Here is a 22,331-nt window from a genome sequence, read left to right as displayed (position 1 = left end):
TATGAACCCTAAACCCTAAACTGGGGTTTGGCCGCAGTTCCTAGGGTTCTAGGGTTTTGCTGCCTACTCTGCTGTTCGGCGTTACTTGTCCTTCTGGCCTATGGCTACACTAACCTACTGGTTACACGAGGGACGCGTGGCTAGTTAGCTAGCTGGGGAAATGGCTAGCTAGTCAGCTACCCATTAAGCTAGCTAGCCATCCGCGTAGCTAGCTGACTAGTTAGCTAGCTGTCCAGCTAGGTATCCGCAGGTGGTCCTCCCCTACGCACGCTACCGAGCGTGTCTTCACCCCTCACGGGCAGGCTAGTTAGCTAAATAGCTAAGTAATTGGCTAGCTAGCTAGCTAGCTGGCTAGCTCAGTGGGCATGTGGGTGTTGTTAGCACTTTGGCTAGCTGGGGGCGTCGCTACACAACAAACAAAAAGCATTCCGCTAAAGCAGTTATTTCCTGCTGCTGCTGCAACAGCAGCGGCAGCAGCAACAGCAGCAGCAGTTGCTGCTGCACCGCAAAGCGAAGGCCATTAAGCCGTTTTTAAGGGAATGCGCAAAATCCCTAGTGGCGAATATTGAAACCCTAAACCGTCTTGCCTCCTCCCGTAACGGAAAGTGCGAACCCCAAACCCTCTCCCTCCTCCCGTAAACCCTAAACCCTCGACCTGCTATCCCTGGGGTTGACAAGCATGCAGTCGACTAATGTGTGTACCTTTTTGCCAAAACCCTAAACCCTAATAGACCCTAGTAAACCCTAATAAGACCGAAGCCGCATTTTCTTGGGTTTGTTGGTAGATTAGGGTTTAGACACGGCATAAATCCCTTGTAAACCCTCAATAAGGGTTTAGGGGAAAGCCTTCTTGGTCATAATAGCATAAAAGTCCTCAAAGGAAATCTCCCCATCACCATTAGAGTCCGCCCTCTCTAACATTTCCCTCAATTCCTCCTCTGTTAAACTTTCCCCTAATTCACGAGAAACCCTTTTTAGGTTTTTTAGGGTTATTGAACCAGTCTTATCATCATCAAATAAATTAAATATCTTCTGTATACCCTCACGACTCTCCTTGTCACCCTATACAATACATAAGCACAAACCCTAAACCCTAAACACTCATGAGAAGACCAAACCCTACTAAAGTCTCACGGAATGCCGTCATACAGGGCGTAGACACTAAACCCTCATACAAAGAGTAATCCTAAACCCTAAACCCTCACACAAGTCGTAATCATATACTCTAAACCCTCCTGCAAATACTAAACCCTCGACACCCTCCTGGAAGTCCCAAACCCTAAACTCTCAGTGTACTAGTAGACCCTACACTGCACTACCACACTATTCACAGATCCTAAACCCTCACAAAAGGCACAGATCATAGATAAACCCTCACCACAACCCCGAGCCCTAACATAAAATCCCTCAAACCCTCGAAACCCTCCCCGTAAACAACAACCCCTTCTTCCCAAACCCTAAACCCTCACGAAACCATCTAACCTTCCTTGCTGCCCCTTCATCATAAACCAAGCCCGCCCCAATCGTATATAAAAATTTAAAAATTAATGTTTAGGGTTTAGGGTTTAGGGTTTGTTCCGTACAAGTTTAGCAGTAATAGCATCAAGGAATTCTTCAAAGTCTACAGGTCCTCCTCCATCTTTATCTAATTCAGCAATCATTTGGTATACAGAAGGGTTTTTATGCTCAAACCCTAATGACTGCATAGCCGCCTTTAATTCTTTAGGGTCTACAGTACCATTACCTTCTGTATCAAATAAAGAAAAGGCCTCACGGACCTCCTCTATTTCCTCAGAGGTTAAACCAGGACGCTCTATACGACGACGAATTGCTGGAGAGGATGTCGGACGACCCGATGCACGCTGCATCTTGCTGCTGATGCTCCTGCTGATGCTCCTGCTCCTGTTGCTGCTGCTGATGTTGTTGTTGTGGTTATTAGGGTTATTGGGGTTTTACACAGTTTTTCTGCATGCAGGCAGGAAGAAACAACGCACACGGGGAGAGGCAGTAATGGGATATATGTATGTTGCATATTATGTATTAGGAGGCGGGGGAGCAGCAGCTAATGCTGCTGCTGCTGTTGCTGCCGCTGTTGCTGCCGCTGTTGCTGCCGCTGTTGCTGCTGTTGATGTTGCTGCACGCACGGGGCGAGCAGCTACCACCGGCACAGCAAAGAATATATGAACAGTGATGACTCTGCCGCAACAACAAGAAAGAGAGGAGAAAATAAATGATGAGGTGTATGGACATACACCGCAGCAGACGTGCAGCAGCAGCAGCAGCAGCAGCAGCAATGCACAACACACGGTTGCGCTGTGAAAGAGGCAAATGTGCTGCTGTTGCAGTCAGGAGGGTAAGAAAAGAAAAATCAAAAAGAGAAAAAGAAGAACTTTTAAAAGAATTAAATAAAAAATAATTAAATATACAAAAATGATGAATATTAGATGCGCTGAGCCCGCGCTGCTTCCCTCTCTTACCGTCGGCTGCCGGTGTCACGCACTTGCTGTGTATACGCAGCTCTTCCTCTTGCTGCTGTCGTCTACTACAAATATAAATGACAAAAAATAAACCTTTTCTTTTTAAATCAACAAAATATTCAATCGGAAACAACTCAAACAGATACAACGGCCTTCCAGCGAGCCCTGCAGCTGCAGCAGCTACAGCAGCAGCAGCAACAACGGCAGCCAACAGCTTCAGGGGCCCTCCTCTTATTGTGCCCTCTTGCAGCAGCAAAAGAAGATGTCTACTTTGTCTTTTTATTTCCTTCTTATTCAATAATTCGTTTTTTAAACATACAAACAACAGCAAACATTCTGTAGTACTACAAAGAAACCCTCACGCTGCCCTCATCGCTCCTTTGCCCTCAGCAGGCCGGGGCCCACCGCGGGCACAGGGTTCAGGGTTTAGGGTTTTCTAGGGTTTACAGATCCGGATTCTAGGTTCTTCTGTCCACCGCCTTCTGCCGCAGGATCGAACTTACACCTGCTGAAGAACGCAAACTACAAACCCTTAACTGAGCGTTTAGGGTTTAGGGTTTAGGTTTTAGGGCTTTGTGCCCCCCTCTTGTTTTCCTCTCGCTTCAACGCCAATTAGGCGTTTGTACCCCCGGAGGGGGAGTTGGTCCCTGGTACTTCAGGGTCTAGGGTTTAGGTTTTATGGTTTAGGGTTTAGGGTTTGCTGTCTTTCGCCATGCCCTGTGAAAAGTGCGAAGCGAAGTTCACCAAACTCGTGACGCCCGACGTTAAGGAAGGTGAGGGTTTAGGGTTTGGGGGTTAGGGTTTGTGTTCTTCCTCGTTGTGAAGCATATGTGGTCACGGTTTCGCACGAGGGCCTGGCTTTTGGTGCTGTTAGGGTTTAGGGTTTAGTGTCTAGGATTTAGGGTTTGAGGGTCTTTGCTGCTGTCTGTATATCAGGATCAAAGCGCATAGTCGGCGTCAACAAACTCATTGAAAAGGCGACAAAAAAAGACAAGTAAGTGGGTTAGGGTTTAGGGTTAAGGGTTTGGCGGCTACTGTGTAGGGAAGGTTGAGGGTTTAGGGTCTGGGTAGCTCCTGCTCATACTGCATTAAAAGGAACTGTTGCAGCGTTGTTGAACCTGACCTTCAGAGGTTAGTGTTTAGCTTTTAGGGTTTAGGGTCTAGGGTTTGCTTTCCTCAGGATTGTAATTGTGGGGTCTAAGTGCAAGATATGCAAAACCGCGCTGCACATGAAGGGAAAGTACTGCGCCCCCTGGTAAGTTTTAGGGTTTATGGTTGATGGTTTAGGCTGTGACTGTGGGTTTAGAGTGTACGCTGCAGGAAAATTATGGTTTAGGGTTTAGGGTTTAGGGTTTGTTTTTTTTTCTTTGCAGCGCTCATAAGAACGGCCGCTGCTGGATGTGCGGGAAGCGCATTGTTGATGTGACAAAGCACAACATGAGCCTTGTCTAAACCCTAAACCCTCGTCTAGCCCCTAAACCCTCATCTAAACCCTAAACCATTGTCTAAACCCTAGGCAGTTGGGGAAACATTGAAACTTGTCTCCTTTTACCACGGTGAATGTCTTTTTTTGAAGTAGCATATCGTAGGGTTTGGGGATTTTTTTTAGAGGCAAAAGGGTAGGATATTCATGTATTGCGTATAGCGCATTCAAGCGAAGCCGAAGCGGAGTATAGGGTTTAGGGTCTAGTGTCTAGGGTTTCCTCCTGGTTAGGTCTAAGTGTAGCGACTGCGGCTTGGGCTGCTGAATTCGAGGCGCATGATAAGCGTTGAGGGCTTAGGTTGGGCGCACGAGGCAGATGTCTTGGCGGGCAGCAGCAGAGCTTAACCCTAATCCCTAATACCCTAAGCTCTGATTAGGGGTTTAGAAACCCGTAGGCGTCCCCACCTCCTGCTGCAGCTATAGGGCATTGGAAAAGCTAAGGGCTTAGGTTAGGGCTTAGGGTTAAAATTGTTGGATGTGTCTCACGTTGTAGCAATCTTTTCTGTAGTTACTGCATGCGTGAAGCAAAGGTTTCTTTCTCCGTGCATGCATTTGGGGCTGTATTGTGATGGTTTGCATAGGGTTTATGGTTTAGGGTTTAGGTTTTGGGGGAGACGCGCTCCTGAGGTTTTGGGTCTAGCAGAGACGCGCTCCTTCAAGGAGGGGGTGAAGGGTCTAGTCCGTGGGTTTCCCTGTCTATACACTGGAAGGTCCCTAAGGGTTTAGGATCGTGAAATCATAAACCCTTGATAAACCCTAGCCTTCGGCCTTTAGCAAGCAGAGCTGCGTGCTGGATTTTTCCCGTCTATCTAAGCGAGAAGGCGCTAAACCCTAAATTCTAGTTTACGCAGACGAACTGTGCCGAAGCAGGGAGCTTTTAGCAGCTATCTATGGTGTCTGCACTTACACCAAAGAAAGGGTTTTGTATAGGGTTTAGGGTTTAGTTTCTTACATTTTGTTAAAGCAAGAAGGCACGTTGTGCTAGGCAGCTTCCCCTGCTGCTGCTGCTGCTAGTGTTTGCGCTTTTTCACTCAATATGCCTCGATGTAAAAAAAATGAAAAACATTAAACAGATAAATACCTTTTCTAATGTCTTTTTTGGTCAGTTACACCCCCTATTCATGCGAAGATAAGATCCTAACCCCTCGGCATATAGAAAGAAGGGTTTAGGCTAACCTCCACTAGTTAGGGTTTAGGTTCCCCTAGTGTGAAGGTGCAAAAGAATGCCTTAATAGGAGGAAAAGTCTAATAAAAATGGGTTACATTAAAAAATTATGGTTTATGGCTTAGGGTTTCGTCCAAACCCTACCCCTGCTGTGAAGCCCCTGGCGAGGCGGGCGCCAGACCGTTGGACGCCCTGTCGCTTCGTAAACCCCAAACCCTCGGCGCTAAACCCTAAACACTCGACGTCATTTTCAACCCTAAACTCAAATATATGAGAATCTTCAGCACCTGGATGGGGAAGGAGAGGGTTTAGGGCTTAGGGTTTAGGGTTTAGGTCCGGTCTATGCTAGACACGAACTCGCAGGGAGCATCTTCGTGTGTTGAGTCTCCCTAGCTGCGTGCCTGCCGGATTCTATGCTCAAAACCCTAAACCCTAAACCCTAAACCTTAATTTTAAACTTTAAATTCTGGTCATTCCTGGATACAGCAGAGGCGCAGCAGCAGCCAAGCTGCCCACTGGTGCTGCTGCTACAACAGCCGCAGCAGAAGCAGCAACAGCAACAGCAGTATAGCAGTAGCAGTACAGCTGCAGCAGCAAAGCACTACCATCGCACTACACACAACTAAAACCCTCAAGACCCAACACTTGGACGTATGTAGCTGCTGCTGCAGCAGCAGCAGCAGCAGCAAACCACTCGCAGCAAACCGCCACCAGCAGTGCCGCTTTTGTCGGCAGCAGCAGGACCATATCTGTGTTGCAGCAGCAGAAGCAGAAGCAGCACCACACCCATACATGATGCAAGGCGAAAACCAGCAGCAGCAACCACAGCTGCTGCAGCAGCGGCAAGCGAAGCAGCAGCAGCAGCGCAGCGAGCAGCAGCAACCACAACAACAGAGACAACAGCGGCAGCAGCAGCAGCAACGTCGCGCCTGTGTGTCTCTGCAGCTGAGCTCACTTACCTACAGCCAGCAAGAAGAGTGGATGCAGGAGGACTGGTTGCAGCCGCAGCAGCAGCAACAACAACAACCACAACAACCACCACAACAACAAGAACAACAACCACAACCACAACAACAACAACAACAACAACACCAACAGCATGACCACGAGCTGCAGCAGCTGCTTCAACAGCAGCAGCTGCAACAGCAGCAGCAAGACCTGCAGCATGACATACACCATCACCAAGGCACAGATGCAGCAGCAGGAGGCCCTCCATTAAAAGCTCGTCTTCCATGGCCAGCAGCTAACGGCCGCGGTTGGGAGGCAATCGAGGTAGGTACCAACTCCTGCTGCTGCTGCAGTGGCAGTAGCAACAGCAGCAACGGGTTCAGTGGCTTGAAGCTTGAAAGTAGACTTGCTGCGGCAGTTGTTGCATCTGGTGTTGCTGGTGTCTTGGCTAGGCACGACTGTGCTTCAATATTGTTTTTCCCGCTTTGCGGCTTCTGCTGCTGCTAATTCTCCTGTTGCAACAGCTGTTGCAACAGCTGCTGCTAATTATCCTGTTGCTGCTGTTGCTCCTTTCGCTGCTTCTGCAGGTTGTGGGCAGCTTGCGTCCAGAGAGACGCAGCGGCGCTGCTTCTTGCGTCTACAAGAATAGCCTTTTTGTCTTTGGGGGTTATGGGGGTTTGTCGCGTTTGGGCAACCTCTTCAAGTTCGATTTTTGTAAACTCTAAACCCTAAACCCTAAACCCTAAGCCACTGTTATCTAGCATATGGTGTAGGTTTTCACAGGGGAGACGACAGAATCGTTTGGAACATTGGAGACCACGCCACCACGCTGTGGCAAAGCCAGGGATTCATGGTTTACGGTCTAGGCTTCCGGGTTTAGGATTTAGGGTTTGCACGAGCATGTTCTCCAGATACCCGTGAACCCTAAACCGTAGTCCGTTCACCCAAACTGTGTGGCCGTGATTGTTGTTTTGGGGTTTGGTGTAGAGCGTTGGGAATCGGGTCTTTTTTCGTTGGTTTGGGGTCTAGGTCTTAGGATTTAGGGTTTAGGGTTTGCTCAGGCACATCTCGCTGGCGGGAGATAAAGGCACCTGGCTGTCCTAGTCCGAGGGAGAGCAACGGAGCGGTGGTTTTGGGGGAAAAGATGTTTGTCTTTGGTGGTTACTCAGGAACGCACTGGCTTAATGATCTACACGCATTCGATCTGGGTAGGCGAACTATTTTGTGAGGGTTTTGGGTTTTGGGTTTGGGCTTTAGGCGTTTGGGCTTGGGGTTTAGGGTCAGGGTTTTGGGTTTAGGTTGTGGGGTTTTGGGTTTAGATTTTAGGGTTTGAGAGGAGGTATTGGCGGCATCTCCGCCATCGGAGCACCCACAAGCTTCATACTCTGCGTGCTTTCTACGTTGACACGCAACGCATTTATGATTGTCTAGGGTTTAGGGTGTAGGACTGTGTAGGGTCTAGTGGGAGCCTTAGTGGTATGGTCTTGGATTAGTCGTGTTCGGGTTTATTAGGGCTTGTTAGGCTCTACGAGGGTTTAGGTGGAGGATTGCAGCTAGGTGTTTACTTCGATGTAGGTCCTGGGGTTTTGAGGTTTTGCTGTCGCTCTGCAGAGAAAGAAGAGTGGACAGAGGTTGCACACTGGGGAATGAAACCCTCTCCGCGGTTTGGGTGAGCCATAAACACAAAACGCTAAACCATAATGGCGTGGTTGGCGTCTCACCACTCGACAGTGGGGGTTTATTGTGTAGGGTTTGGGGTTTACTACATGAGCAGGTTTCGGCTGAGTTGGCTTGGTGGGTTTGAGTGTGGATGTGTCTAAATCCGTTTAAGGTTTGGGGTTTGGTGTGCATGCTTAGGTACGTGGCTGCTGCGAATGTATTAAAACCCTCGATATTATTATTTGGTGGTTATGACGGAACAAATTGGTTAAATGATTTAAATGAGTTCGATCCTAAAACCCTAAAATGGACACCCATATCGCAAAGGGGTCTTATACCCTCAGGCCGTAGTTGTCCGGCATCTGCCATGCATGAAGTCGGCCAAACCCTAAACCCTAAACCCCAACTGAACCCTAAACGGCATTTTTCAAACCCCATTGCAGGGCCCCACCTCACACGAGAAGCAGCACAGGAACACTCTAGGCAGCGACAACTGTACATAAAAAATCTACTCAAGACTGCTGAGCCCTAAACCCTAGCATTGATAAACACTCCTAGTGGGGTCGAGGGTTTAGGGTATACGGTTTGTGATTGGGGGCTATGTGGTTCGCTACAGCAAGGACTTTTCCTTTTTGGTGGCTACAATGGGGTCGAGCGCCTCAGCGACCTATTCAGGTTAGGCCATAGACCCCAAACCCTAAATCCCGATAGATCCCTCTATACTCTGCGTAGTGTAGGGGGCGTTGTACCCGTGTAGGGAGAGTGTAGGGATTGGGGTTTCGGGTGTGCGTTTTGTGGTCTGTGCCAGGTTTGACTTGCTCTCGGAAGTATGGACGGTAATAACGACATACAGCGGACTACCAAGGGGGGCCCCCCAACCGGGGCAGTTTTGCTGCTGGGGGCCCCCTGCTGCATCAGGTGCAGTGGATGATGAAGAGGTTGCTGCTGCTGTGCAGCCGCTGAAGCTGCAGCAGAGGCGTAGCCCGAGCAGCAACAGCAACAGAAGCAACAGCAGCAGTAGCAGCGGTTGCGGCTGCAGTGCGCTAGCGTACACAGCCTACAGCAGCAGTAGTAGGAGTAGCAGCGGCAGCAGCAGTAGCATATGTTGCAGCAGCAGCAAACACAGCGGAGGACCGGCCGCTCGCTACTTTCATGCTGCATGCGCCAAAGACGGGAAACTATTTGCTTTTGGGGGCTACTCTGGTAGGGAGCGGCTGAACGACTTCTACGAACTTGATCTCGGTAAACCCTAGACCCTTAACCCCAAGTTGGGAACTGCAGGCAACCAACCGTGTGAACAGACAAACGAAGCTTCAGCTCGCACAATCCTTGCGGTTTGAGGCTTTGGGTGCGACTCCCGCCCTCGCGCTTATGGTTTAGGGCTTTGTTAGGGTTTGTTTAGGGTTCAGGGTTTAGGGTTTTGGGTTTGTTTGCAGAGACTTATGAGTGGCGGTTTATAGACGGAGGACGGCTGCTGCCCTCAGGGCGAAGTTCAATGGTTGGTGTAATTTTTAAGAATAATTTTGTGGTTTTCGGTGGCTACGATGGCCGTGAGGTGTTGAGCGACTTTTACCGCTTTCCATTGGGTGAGGTGCTTGTACACCTGGAGTGCTAAACACTAAACCCTAAATCCTATGAGGGTTTAGAGGCAAATCTTTTCCAGACACCAGGAAAGGGATTTTAGGGCTTTAATTCATCTACGGTTGTTTCGAATCAACAGATCCTCTTTCTCCTCCCCCCTCAACTTTACTGACTAACCTCCTTTCCTTGCAAGCCCCTACTCCCCTCTCTGACGCTGTCTTTATTGTAGAGGGGAGGATTATGCACTCTTCGAGGGCCCTCCTCGCCTGCAGGTATAATCCCTAAACACTAGACCCTAGGCGCGCTTCTTTGAATGAACCAGTGCTCGCGGCCGTCGGTAAAGTTGAGCGCGCTAGCGTTTGGGATTATCTAGGGTTTTGTTATTGTGCACGGTTTAGGGTCTAGGGTTTGCGATCTGGTGTTGCTTAACGTCTCGAGGGCGCGTTCTGCGCTGGGTGTTGGGGTCTAGGGTATAGGGTTTGGTGCTGGTAGAGTTGTACAGGGTCTAGGGTTCAGGGTTTGGGGTGTAGGGTTTAGGGTGTATCCGCAGGTCAGAGCATTTCCGCGCCCTCTTTTTTGGAGGTCTGAAAGAGGCTAACGACAGGGAGAACAAACCAATACCAATCGAAGGCATTCGGCATGAAGTGAGAGTTTGCAGTTTAGTGTTTTGGACTAGGGTTGAGGGTTCAGGTTTCCCGCCTTCTTTGCTTCAAGGGGTTTCTTCTTCGTTGACCGTTTAGATGTGCAAAAGGTTTGCGGCTTACGGTTTGCGGTGTAGGTGTTTGCGGCGCTGCTTGACTACTTGCACACTGACTGCCTCCCCGCCGGTCTCGCATGGCCTGTCTTGGTGGAGCTCATGGTTGCAGCAGAACGGGTATATTTGCTGTTGTTGCTGCTGTTCATGTTGTTGCTGTTGTTGCTGTTAATGCTGCTTGTGCTTATGCTGAAATACGGCCCGCTGCGGCGGCAGTTCGCATTTCAATTGTGACGGGAGCGTTAGGATATTTGCTGCCAGGGTTTAGGGTTTGAAGCTTAGGGCTTGGGGTTTGCATTTGGGGTTGCTTCTACCGGGTCATTTTCTGGTATTGTTATTCATTCTTTTGTTTTTCACTACTGTTTTGATTCTCTGTGTATATGTGTAGAATTCCTTTGAATTTCACGATTTTCTTCCGTTGTATTTTCTTAAAAATTCGAGGAAAACCGTTGTACAGCCATTGGATAATTATGCAAAAAGTGCACGGAGAATACATACTACTTTTGAGTCTTAGTATTTATTTCTCTTCCGTTGTGGTACTTGATGTGCAGGTTTGCGTCGAGCGGCTGAAGTTGCTTTGCATTAAACGGCTGAGGGCTGCCATGTGCCTCCAATCGGCCGTTCAACTTTTGGCTGCTGCAGATCACCTCGGCATATTTGAGCTTAAGGAACTTTCTCTTGACTTTCTTTCCCTACACGATAGGGAGGTACTTCTCTTACCCCTCCCTTTTATTCCCTTTTATTCTCTTGTTTGGCTTGTTTCTGTCTACTATTCTCTATTTCTTCCGTTCTTGCTGATGTGCTATTCTTTTCGTCGTATCCTTTTCTTTTCGCCTTTGTCACTTCGTCGTATTGCCCCCGTTTAGAGTACTGCTGGTAGTCAACCAGTGGTCCTTCATCTGTCTTTCTCGTCTTTTTCGTGTGTGTCTATATTTGTCTTTTCCTCTCTGCTGTCTCCCATTCAGACCATATTAGTTTTTCCGCGTTACTGCCCAGCCACATAGATAGCTGGGTGGCTAGCTAGCGGGATAGCTAGCTGGGAGTATGGCTAGCTAGACGGCAATATGGCTTGATATCTTTCTCTCGTTTTGTGCGCTGTGGTGGATTGTCTCCTTTTTTGTGATGGATCGGCTTGTCTCCTCGTGATAGTGCTGTTGGTGTTTGGTTTGATCTTGCCTTCCTTGTATTGTTGTTACTCCCTCGTCTACCGTCTAGCCCGTATTTACTGCTGCATCACTGCCGTCTCCTTTTGCTGCTGTGCAGCAGCAGCATAAACTGCCCCCCAGCAGGGAGCTGCCAGTGTAGCAGGAGCAGAAGAAAGATGTGATTGTGTTTCTCTTGTGTTGTAGATCCGTTTGAACCCCGACGTCTTGAGGCCCCTTACAAAGGAGCTGCTGCTGCAGCTCTTTGGACATCGCTGCCGCTGATCTGCGGCTCCCCGTGAGGTGTACGTACACTGCAGAGCAGTGCCTGATGCTGCTAGAGTTTTTGTGACGTTGAGGGTTGATTGGGGCTAGTTGTTGCTGCAGCAGCCAAGAAAACTTGCATGCATCCTCGACCGGAGCAGCAGCAGCAGCAACAGCAACAGCAGCAGAGATGCGGAGCAGCTGCTGCAGAGATAGCAGCGGCATTGGCTACTTTGGGTTTATGAAGGGTTTTTATAGGTACAGCTATTCTTCCTCCTCCTCCGTTTTATCGTTGCGTTTAAGGAGGAGCCATAGAGGAAGAGAGATGAACACATATGCACACACCCGAGTTCCTCTAATGACTTTTGCGGCTTTAGCTGTATCGCCTTTTGAGGCATTTGCATGCATGCATTCACGCACGCATGCATGCATGCATGGATGATGGTGGTACTATGTGGGGTCTGTACACCGAAGTGTCTTTTTCTGTCTTTGTGCTGCTGTTTTAATTTGGATTTGCTTCTTTCTGCATATTGGCAATGCGTTGGAGGTTGCAGGGAGGGTCTTTCTTTCTGTTTTCTTCTTTAGAGTGGTGATTGTCGCATTCCCTTTTGCTTCTTCCGCTTCTACGGGGTGTACAGACAGCATTATTATGTATGCATGCACAATTCGTGGTGTAGAGAGCACAAATGCCGCCAAGCGGTTCTTTATTTATTTATTTCATTTACTGCTTCTTTTCCTCCCCAACTTGGAAGGAGAGAGTTGTGGTGGAGGACGGCGGGTTGAAGGTTTACGGTGTATTCGCACCTCGCCAGTGGCTGTCCGCTGCTAGGTGTACATACACCGCAGCAACAATAACGCAGCCAATAGCAGTAAATGCAGATGGCACGTGTTTCAAACCAAGTGCAGCATATGCAGCAGCAGCAGTAGCAGCAGTTGTTGCCTTCGCTGCTGGTACTGCGCAAAAAGCGGCAGATCTTCGAGCAGCAGCGGTTGAGGGAAGACGGAACATTGTTTTTCCTTTTGGGGCGTCTCCGAGGGGTTAGGATTTAGGGTTTATGGTTTAGGGCTGCTCTCCCCAAGCCGGTTCTTAAGAATGCGAAGTCGTTTTCCTAGAGGGAGCTGCAGTCGAAGAGTCGGCGGGTGCAGAGCTGAGCTGAATGTACTAGGGTTTAGGGTTGACGGCTTAGGGTTTAGGGCCTAGGCAATGGAGGTTTTCCCCTTTCGAAGCCACCTCGTGCAGCTCGGCACTTTCTGTGGATCTTCCAGAGCCGAATAGATCTTCCCTCAGCTAGCCAGTTAGCTGTCTAGCGAGCTGACTGACCAGCTAGCTGCCCAGCTAACTAGCTAAGTAGCTAACAAACTCGTTGCTCAACCTAGAAGTGGACGTACTCAATTTTCCGCTTAATAGGCAGCTGAAAAGCCAACAATCGCACGGCGAAACCCGTAAGATTGGGGTGTAAACCCCTAACCCTAGTTGAGGTTTTGCAGTCCCTGACCGCTAAAATCAGGTGAGAGTGAGGGGAAAGGTTAAATCGTAGTAGACTGTAGACCCTAGAGGATGAGACCAACCAACTCCACAAGGCGCCGCCAGTAAACTATGCTTGCCTTTACTATCGCCCCATCTTTTGAAGGGTAAGGGTTTAGGGTTTCGTGAGGACTCACTCTCAAGACAAGGCAATTTGTTGCGGACAGCCACTTGCCAGTGCCCTTCTCAGACTCCACTGCGGCGGCACATCAAACACGCTGTTCGTCGTCTAACTATTTGTTTGCTTGCTCGCTTGGCAATTTTTTATTTGATTGTATGCCTTCGTCTGTGAGTTTATTGTCGATTCAGGATTTAGGGCTTAGGCTTTGCGCTAACCTGCATAAGGCAGCGGCAGATTCAGTCGGTAGCGAGGGGAGTCCACAACCACGCGCTCTTCCAGGGTCTGCTCAAAACCAAAACACGAAACTCTAAACCCTAAACGCTTCGTTCAGGTGTCGAGGGTTTAGGGTTTAGGGTTCTTTGACCTGCCTCTAGAGATATTTGAGAATAGGACGTCTCCGGGAGGTACACCTGAAGACCAACGATCAGCGCTAAACCATACACGGTAGTCGCCTTCGTTTCATCGGGGCTGAGTACCTAAACCCTAGAGCCTATGTGTGTGTTCTCTTGAGGAGCTTCTTCTTCTTTGCAGCAGCAGTTTACCCTCACACGCCAACAACACGCTCGGGTTCTTACACCTTAGTGCTTACGTATAGATATTTGAGGGTTTAGGGTCTAATGTTTACTTTAATCAGCAGAGTCTCGCAGTGGTCAGTGGTAGGGTCTTTGTCACTAAGGCCCAAGTAGACATCTTCAGCGCCCACACTTTGAGAAAACAACACCTAAGAAGGCAAACCCCCGATGATATAGGGTTTTCTTAGTGCCCCCCTTCGTCTACACAAGAAGAGGCCCCGTGAAGCCTCCGCGGAGAAAACCGCTGTTGCGGTTGGTGTAGCCGAACATCGGCTTTACGGTATGGGGTTTACCTCATACTTAGGTTCCATGCGGTTGTCCTTCAGCTGTTTAAACGTTGCACCCTCAACAAGTTCTTTTTCACTCCAAATTTCAAACTCTTCTTTCTTTCCGACCTGCGAAACCCTAAACCCTGAAGCCTAACACCTGAACTCTAACGCCTGAGCCCTAAGAGGAAGCTGAAGTCTGAATGCTCCATAACTAGACTATATTTTCATGCTTCTATCTGCTGACCTTCGTCTTCACTTTAAAGTTAGGTTTTGCTTTGCTCTTATATTTTTCTGTCTGTTTTCCTTGTGCTGACGCCGCCTGGGGTTCCCCTAAATTGCTGTTCTCTTCGGCGTCTGGACACAGCAGGTCAGCCAGTGCCTGCATATGGGTGGCCCCAAATGTCTCCATTTTAAACAATTCCTCCCTAAACCCTATGCGCTAAACCCCTAACAACCACCACTGCAGAGCGCTCCCTGTTGCGGCACGGCTAGCCCAGCCGGGTAGTCTGGAGGGTTACTTGCTTGCAGCAAAAACCAAAAATAGACTAAAGTATTTAAGCGTTTTTAATGGTAAAAATGTCAATTAACAGGCGAAAAAACCTTTAAACCCCTCTTGCCTGCCCAATCCAAACCCTAAACCCTAACTCGGAAAAGCGCGACAACCTTTGTGGGGCTCTTCCAACCCCCCACCAACTGAACCCTTAATGCAAACCCTAAACCCTAAGCCTTAAATCATACACCTTAAAAGCCTTTAAGTGAAATGCGAGTTTCTCGCGGTACGCTTCTAAAGAGGTATTTGCGGTATTGGAGGTATTTGCATGAGGTTTCTCTCGACTGCTGCCGACGCCTCGGTGTACCTCTCCTAACAAGCGCACACCCCAACAAAACAGGGCTTTTAAACGTAGTTGAAGGTAAAATAATTGAATAAACGGATGGATGAGCAAATGCAGACTCTTCTGATGTTTCACAAGCCCCTATACAACACCTTAGCTGGCCAGGGTCCGAAGCAAACCCTTTGACAACCGCCACTGATGGAGGAAGTACATACAAGTACACATGCATATAAATGCTTGAATACAAGCACATAGATTTCCATTTTCAAATGTTTGTTAAAATGAAACAAACCTATGACCAAACCTGAACTACTACAAGAGAAACAGTAGATACGCACAAAGTAGACTCTAAAACAAAGGTAGGTTGATACGACCGAAAACGTACAGGGATAATTGTCAATACAAATAGCAATGCATACAAGTACACAAGTGGTTGGAGCCAAATGGAATGGCTTGCCGCTAGACGAGGAGTTATCGCCGAAACAAACATCAACCTCTTGCAGTGCCCGGGCAGCTGGCTAACTAGCGACCTAGCCAGATAAGCTATCTCAGGATCCGCAGGTGCTTGAACAGTGCAAACGTAGAAGGCAAAGATACGAAATCCTGCAAAGGCCAATATAAATAAGTACAAAGCCGTACAGATGCATAGGTGCAGCAAGCGAGATACGTCGACAGAGCGATGGAAGAGGGGAGAAACCCTCCTAAACCCTCAAAACGCACGGAGATAAGCAAAAGGGAACCAGCAAGTCAGCAACAAAGAAGGGCAGCTGGGTAGGCAGCAATACACCATCGTATACGCAAAAAAGGGCAAAAAACGAAAGGGACAGATTTGTCTCTAGTTTGCGCTCCCCTCCCTACAGGGGACGGAAGCACAGCGATACAAACAAGTCCTAGCTAGCTCAACTAGCTAGCGAGCTAGCTAGCTAGCTAGCGAGCAGCAGCTGCGTTGCCAGCTGCCTGCCTTCGCGGCGGTGGCTTCTGCTTACTGCAAAACTAAGCAGTCCAGCCAGCTTGCTGGACAAGTGCACAGCTAGCTGTCTGGCTAGCTGGATAACTAGCGGAACATGTAGGCAGCTAGCTCGTCAACTAGCTAGCCAAACATCCATGGAGTTAGCAAGCTGGCTCCTCAACTTCCGTGCCACAGTAGCTAGCCGGCTAGTTAGGTAACTAGCCAGATAGCTAACCATATAGTTAGCCATATAGTTAGCAAGATGGCTAGCTAGATAGCTACCCAGTTAGCCCATAGAGTCCCCTGGCAGGCTGTTCAAATCTAAAGGCCTGAAAGGCACTCCGTCGCCCTTGTAAAATTTGTTTTGAAACTCCACCCTGAACGCCAAAACCCTACACCCTAAACCTTAAACCCTAGAAGCCCCAAAAAAGGAGCGACCCTGCACATTTGGGCCTAGCCCAGTTGGCTGCAGCAAAACCCTCCTCAGCACTAAACCCTAAATCCTCACCATTGCAGCCTAAGGGCGTGGAGGAAACATTCGAGGGCCTCCATTGCAACCATCACGAAGACGGTAATACACAGGAAGATTGGGAAAGCCACAACCAGCTGAAGAGGCAGCCAACAACAAACGAAGGCAAAACAAATAAAGCAACACCAACCTTCAAAACTCCTGCAGAACACCCTCTGTCAGACAGTGGAGTGCCAGTACGGTGGAGGGCTAGAAGGTAGCTTGCTACCCAATGAGTTGGCAACCGAGCTACAGATGCTGCAGATAGCCAAGTAAATTGGTTGATAGCTAGTGCGCTAGCTGGAGAAATTGCTATCTGACTCGACTGCTGGCTCGCTAGTGTGTGAGCTAGCCAGCTATCTAGCTAGAGTTGTGGATTGTGGTGCGTGTACCTTGAAAGCCATTTGGTGTATCGACTGTCCTGGAGTGAAGGCTAATCCAACAGTCTTTTCGAAAAAGATGGTGGAGAGTTGTTGATGTGCTAGAGAAAGAGCCCACAGCCTTAAGTAAGAGGCCGTGTTGCTGATGCTGCCGAGTACAAACTCAATGGCTTCAATAATATTGTGCAGCCACAACTCCGTTAAGTCTGTTTCTTCTTCTCCTGTTGCTCCTGGTCCTCCTACAGCTCCTGTTGCAGTTGTTGCTGATGATGATGCTCCTGATGATGAACGGATGACGCCCGTCTCGCCGCCGCTCGCCGACGCAGCAAAAGGTACGTACTGGTTCTGGTGCTGGTGGTGGTAGTGCTGCTGCTGCTGCAGTGGCTGCAGCTGAATCGCACTTGAATCCAGGCTGTTTAACGACTGGAACCCGTGGGGAGGCTGTCGCTTTCGGTGTATGTACAGCTCCACCAATGGCTTTCCAAAAAACATAATCGGGAGGCACAACAGCAACACCGATCGCAGCACCTGGCAACAACAGTAGCAGCAACAGAGAAACAGCAGCAGCAGCTGAAATCCTCGAGCAGAGAGTGTTTCATCCTTATAACGGTCTACAATTCTGTCGGCACGATCGGTGGTCAACGGTGTTCAGGTTTTAGGGTTGAGGGTTTAGCGGCTACCTGTTGTACGTGGGCTTGCTGATCGAAGAGGATAAGCTCTCTGTTTTTGTCTGAGTCCGTTTTAAGGAGGAAATCGATTATGACAGCAATGAGGGAGGGTTTATTGTACACATTCGCTGGGGAAACCCACTTAAGAACAATAAGAAAGCACAAATAGCCAATAAAGGAGACAAAAAACACAATCTGCGGCAAAGCTGTCAGCAGTAAACCGATCCAGTCACGAAAGTGAATGGCATTCAACACCGACAGCACCAGCCCTAAGGACATGTGCGCGAAGCCCACCTATACATACATCAAAACAACAAACAATCCACATACAAATAAGCCATCTCAAAAAAGCACCAGCGGCAGCAACAGCAACAACAGCAGCAGCAAGAACAACGGCAGCAATAGCTACTGCAGCAGGAATAGCAGCAACAGCAGCAGGAACACCAATAACAGCAGCAACAACAGCAGGAATAGCAATAACAGTAGCAGCCGCAAAGGCAGCCGCTCCTGGGAGTCTTACAAGTATAGCGAGTTTCATTTTAAGAGAGTTGAGGAAGAGAAGCTCGTTAGATGCGCCTTTCCATGCAGGATCAACCCCAAAAGGATACGGGCCTTCAGGATCAGGAACCTTAGGCCCTAAACCCCCAGGAGAAGAAGAAACCCATCGGGATCCAAAGAGGTTTAAACCCATGCTAAAGACGTCGTTGTACATAAACCCCGCATATATGGAGTGTAAAGACATCAGCAAAATCAAATATCTGCAGCACATGGAACTCTCCATCCAACCTTCGAAGTTTAGCGTTTAGGTTTTACAGACCCAAGATGTCAGCACCAGCAGAGCTAGGATTAACTAAACCGTACAATCCAAACGACTCAGCATTCGCAAAAGTTGTACGCAAACACGCAAACCGCCCTCAAACCATAAATCCTAAAGAATATTTTCCCCCCATGCAGCCACTGCGGCGTAGGGCCTGGAGGCAGAATACCCACGGTTGAACTCAACCCTTTACCCTAAACCCAAAGACACATTGCGTAGGCCGTCAATCGTGGAAACCTCGATTTGAAAAGCACTGAAAGAAAAAACTTTTAACCCTAAACTAATCCCCAGACGTAAGATAAACCCTAAACCATAAAACCTGCGCACCTCGCGTCCATAAGCATAGAGAGGAGTTCATCATTAAACAGAAAACCCTTCGCGTGGGCAAAAAGCAGCGCGCAGGCGAGCAGGAGGAGGAGTAAACCATGGCCGACATCACCAAACATTAACCCGAAGAGAAAGGGAAAAATTGCAGCAGCAAACAAAGCAGGGTTTGCTTCCCCGTAACGCGCCACTCCGTAAGTATCTACTAAACTTTGGAAAGAAGACATAAAAGAACAGCGCGGGAAGCACGTCGGCGCGCCGCTCAAAGCGCAACCCCGAGGTGCATGCACCAGCAAAAATGCGGATGTGCTCTGAAACACAGCAACCGCAAACCCCAAACCCTAGGCCCTCTGAATTCTAAACCCTCGACAAGACAACCTTTTCCCACGTGAGGCCACACCCACACCATCGCCAATAACATACAATGACTACCAAACACACAAACCATGAAGCCGAAACACTAGGCCAAAACCTAAGCCCTAAACATTCAAGCCGTATACCCCTGCCCAGTAAACTCTAAACTCTACGCCCCAAACCGTCAATCTTAAATCCTAAGCCGTCGCACGAGAGTTCCTAAATCCTAAACCCCATACCCCAACAGTTAGGCATGAACACCAAACCTTACCTTTTCTGCTGCAACTTTTGCTAGTGTTTTCCTAAGAGCTGCTTCCTCAGACTCCAAGAACCAACAATCTGCCTGGAGTGTGGCATCCGATAAAGCAAAGAGATTAAGAGTTGTATATACAGCTCGCTCCCTTGCAACAAAGCGCTGCAGCTCCGTTATCAGCGGTCTTTTGCGAGTGCCTGCTGCTGCTGCGGCGGCGGCGGCTTCGGCAGCCGTCAGGTCCCCCACAGACGCTGCTGCTGCTGCCGCCGCTGCTGCTGCTGCTGCTGGAACCAGAGGAAGATTCGACGCGGGAACCGGCTCCAGAAAAACCCCAACTTCGTTCAAGAAGTATTGCTCGTATGCTGCTGCTGCTGCTGCCTTGTCTCGCAGAAGCTGCTGCAGCTGCTGCTGCCGCTGCTGCGCCTCCGCACCGCTGTGGGGCCAGTTGTAGGTACGCGCACCCATAGCCGAACAGACGCACTTCACCTAGCACCACAGGCAGAAACCCTAAACCCTAACTATACCCAAACCCAATGTGCTGGGCAATGTAAACAGAGTGATGCCGGAATGCATGAGGTGTACAAGTGTTCTGAGAGAAGAACGCCTAGGGCTTGCAAACGATCTGTGTGTACAATTAGGGTCTACAAGGGTTGAAGCTCTACCTTTTCCATGAAAGCAGACCCAGTAGCCGCTCCCTGGAAGTAAGTGACAAACAGCGACTTCGGCTCCTCCCCATGGGGCTGAGCAGACACACACAAAACACACTCTAAAACCCTAAACCTTGAAGCCGAGATGCTAAGTGCTGTAGCTCTGCGTCCTCCCGCTGTGCTCCTATAACCTAAATACGCAGCCCCAATGCTTGTAAATACGAGAGTTTAGGGTTTAGGTAAGGTTCGGCATTTACATAGACTGAAAGTTCTTCCTCCTCTAATCGTTTGAAGTGCGTGAAAGCATTTCCACGTGTAGACCGAAACATGGCACGAGCGAACCGTTCCTGCGCAGAACCCCTAAACCCTAAGCCACAGACCCTCAACCCTAAACCCCGAAAATCAGAAGTTAGCTGCGCCCCCCATGCAAAGCTGCCTTGAGTATCGGCGAGGTCCGTCTGCTTGTACGTCTCTAACACTTGATAAGGGCTTGCGGGGTTTACTTGATCTTTGGCAGCGACAACTCCAGCGACAGACGAAAAAACTAAACTGCTCAACTCTGCATTGTCTAAACCCCCTACACCCCCGGCGCCGAGCAACCTCCTTGAGGCGGAATAGGGGAATGTTTGCTGCCTCTCTTGCTGCTGCACATCCGTTTGCCAGCTGCTGCTGCCATTGCTGCCGTTCAGCTGAGTTGGCCGCCGCCGGCGTGCCGAAGAGGAGCTGCACATACACAGCGCAACAGGTGTATCTGTCTGTACACCCCAAATCCCGTTCGTACCCATGCACGCCAACCTCTAAAAAGTCGACGCTAAACCCTAAACCCCAGAGCCGCGGATCAGCTACCTAGGAGTAAACCCGCTCCAGCAGCAGGACCATCAGCAGCAGCAGCAGCTGTTGCAGCAGCAGCAGCAGCAGCAACAGTGGCTGTGTACCGCGCGTGAGGGTCTGCGGTTGCTGCGGTGGGAGTGTTGATTTGCTGCTGCTGCTGCTGCTGCTGCAGCGTGTTGCTGCTGCTGCAGGTGCTGGTCGCTGCTATTTTAGCGTCCTCAGCAGCAGCTGCTGCTGCTGCTGCAGCTGCTGCTGCTGCTGACCCGGGATCAAGGCGCCACGGGGACCGAAGGGAAGACCTCAACTGCGAAGCAGCAAAGGAAACCACCGCCAGCTCCTCCTCCTGCAGCACAGCAAACAGCAGGAGCAGCAGCAATTCCGACAAGAGCAGCACCAGGCAGGGGCAGCGGGGGCCACCGCGGCAGCAAGCACATCATTAGCAGACCCTTAGATACACGAAAGAGTCCACATCAGCAGCGACAACGACAGCGACGACAGCAGTAGTAGAGCAAACAGCAGCAGCGAGTCGCCCGATAACTCGTTCACCGCAGCACGGACGGCAACAGCAACAGCAACCGCTGCAACAGCAACAGCACAGACAAGAATGAATTTTAGGGCTTAGGGTTTACGGCGGCGATCTTCTCTCTCAGAAGGTCCTCGTTGTTTCTCTCGAATCGGAGGAACTGTTTGTACACCTTGTTTAGCATATCTTCCACCCGGTCGAGTACATACACTTGGGGCTTCTCTGCTGCAGCAGCTGCTGCTGCTCGGCCTCCTCCTGCTGCCTCCACATCTGCGTGGTCCGCGTTGACAGCGTTGTAAACAGCTGCTGCTGCTGCTGCTGCATCAGCGTCTGATGCTCGATCCAGGTCTTGCGCAACTTGAGCTAAACGGACACCCGAAATAGCTTCGATCTTCTCAATCAAATATCGCAAAATCCTCTCCAACTCCTCCAGCCGCTGCAGCTGCCGCCGATAGCCTCGAGATAAAGTGTTGCCATTCATCTGCAAAACAAACGCATGCACACCACCCTGCTGCTGCTGCTGCTGCTGCAGCTGCTGCTGTTGCAGATGCTGCTGATGACGATGATGACCACGCTGCTGACAATGATGCTAGGGGTGTGCAGCCCTTTCTCCGGATGCTCTACAGGGATCCACAGCAGCAGCAGCAAACCCTAGGCTCTTTAACCGCTTTAGGAAGGCTACGCCGAACCCTAAACCCTAGACCCTCACGTCTTCAATCTGTACTTTTACGGCGGTGCCAATGGCCGCAATGTAGTCTCTCGCGCCCTCTTGAGGCAGCACCAGCGTGCCCAGCCGCATGGGCTGCAAACAGAAACAAAAAATAAACCCTAAACCATAAACCCTAATCCGAAAACCTAACGCACTTCTTCAATGCACAATCACTTAGAGTTTTGGGTCGGCAGCATAGGGTTTGCCATGTCGCACCTCAGACCTAAAGAGCCCCATTTTGGCTGGAAGGCAGCCACTGCTGCTGCTGCTACTTCGGTTATCCTGAGGCTCCTGTTGCTGCTACTGCTGCTTCAGCTTCGCCTGCTGTTGCTGCTGATGCTGATGCTGCTGCCGCTGCTGCAGTTGCGGCTGTTGCTGCTGCGCAGCAAACAGCGAATTCCCGCTGGCTTCTGCTGCTTCTGCTGCCTCTACCTGCAGTGTATACTGTCTCGTTGCTGCAGTTGCTTTGTTCGGAACCGTAAAACCTGCTGAGTCCCTGCGCTGTCGCATACATCGCTGGTGCTGCTGCTGCTGCTGCTTCTGCTGTCTGCGACCAGCGACAGCAGCAGCAGCCG

The 22,331-nt window shown here is 49.7% G+C and overlaps 5 protein-coding genes across 5 annotated transcripts; 2 read left to right on the top strand and 3 right to left on the bottom strand.

Annotated features, from left to right (window-relative positions):
- Window positions 1–834: 834 nt before the first annotated feature.
- Window positions 835–1,661, bottom strand: EMWEY_00015230 (caltractin, putative; the record flags this gene model as incomplete). The annotated part of the gene is made up of 2 exons (XM_013477366.1): window positions 835–1,062; window positions 1,584–1,661. The coding sequence occupies 2 exons, from the start codon at window positions 1,659–1,661 to the stop codon at window positions 835–837; spliced, it is 306 nt and encodes a 101-aa protein (XP_013332820.1).
- A 1,528-nt stretch (window positions 1,662–3,189) lies between these two features.
- On the top strand, window positions 3,190–3,929 carry EMWEY_00015220 (postsynaptic protein CRIPT, putative; the record flags this gene model as incomplete). The annotated part of the gene is made up of 4 exons (XM_013477365.1): window positions 3,190–3,250; window positions 3,414–3,471; window positions 3,658–3,732; window positions 3,851–3,929. The coding sequence occupies 4 exons, from the start codon at window positions 3,190–3,192 to the stop codon at window positions 3,927–3,929; spliced, it is 273 nt and encodes a 90-aa protein (XP_013332819.1).
- A 1,991-nt stretch (window positions 3,930–5,920) lies between these two features.
- On the top strand, window positions 5,921–11,494 carry EMWEY_00015210 (leucine zipper-like transcriptional regulator, putative; the record flags this gene model as incomplete). Its single annotated transcript, XM_013477364.1, has 14 exons — window positions 5,921–6,397; window positions 6,661–6,787; window positions 7,135–7,281; window positions 7,400–7,412; window positions 7,596–7,742; window positions 7,931–8,108; window positions 8,349–8,407; window positions 8,541–8,974; window positions 9,169–9,318; window positions 9,453–9,585; window positions 9,864–9,957; window positions 10,092–10,187; window positions 10,619–10,774; window positions 11,417–11,494. The coding sequence occupies 14 exons, from the start codon at window positions 5,921–5,923 to the stop codon at window positions 11,492–11,494; spliced, it is 2,289 nt and encodes a 762-aa protein (XP_013332818.1).
- Window positions 11,495–13,329: 1,835 nt separating this feature from the next.
- EMWEY_00015200 (sarcoma antigen NY-SAR-97, putative) lies at window positions 13,330–14,369 on the bottom strand (the record flags this gene model as incomplete). Its single annotated transcript, XM_013477363.1, has 4 exons — window positions 13,330–13,401; window positions 13,745–13,823; window positions 13,971–14,086; window positions 14,205–14,369. The coding sequence occupies 4 exons, from the start codon at window positions 14,367–14,369 to the stop codon at window positions 13,330–13,332; spliced, it is 432 nt and encodes a 143-aa protein (XP_013332817.1).
- Window positions 14,370–16,028: 1,659 nt separating this feature from the next.
- Window positions 16,029–21,993, bottom strand: EMWEY_00015190 (vacuolar proton-translocating ATPase subunit, putative; the record flags this gene model as incomplete). Its single annotated transcript, XM_013477362.1, has 14 exons — window positions 16,029–16,119; window positions 16,251–16,348; window positions 16,643–17,158; window positions 17,437–17,592; window positions 17,819–17,990; window positions 18,443–18,750; window positions 19,065–19,532; window positions 19,709–19,786; window positions 19,951–20,060; window positions 20,275–20,504; window positions 20,629–20,867; window positions 21,154–21,528; window positions 21,757–21,849; window positions 21,973–21,993. The coding sequence occupies 14 exons, from the start codon at window positions 21,991–21,993 to the stop codon at window positions 16,029–16,031; spliced, it is 2,955 nt and encodes a 984-aa protein (XP_013332816.1).
- Between the last annotated feature and the right edge of the window lie 338 nt (window positions 21,994–22,331).

This window comes from Eimeria maxima, genomic scaffold, assembly GCF_000499605.1.
Source record: "Eimeria maxima Weybridge genomic scaffold, Emw_scaff120, whole genome shotgun sequence".
Taxonomy (NCBI): domain Eukaryota; phylum Apicomplexa; class Conoidasida; order Eucoccidiorida; family Eimeriidae; genus Eimeria; species Eimeria maxima.
Note: the sequence above shows the minus strand (reverse complement) of the source record. Positions and strands in the feature narration are given on the sequence as shown.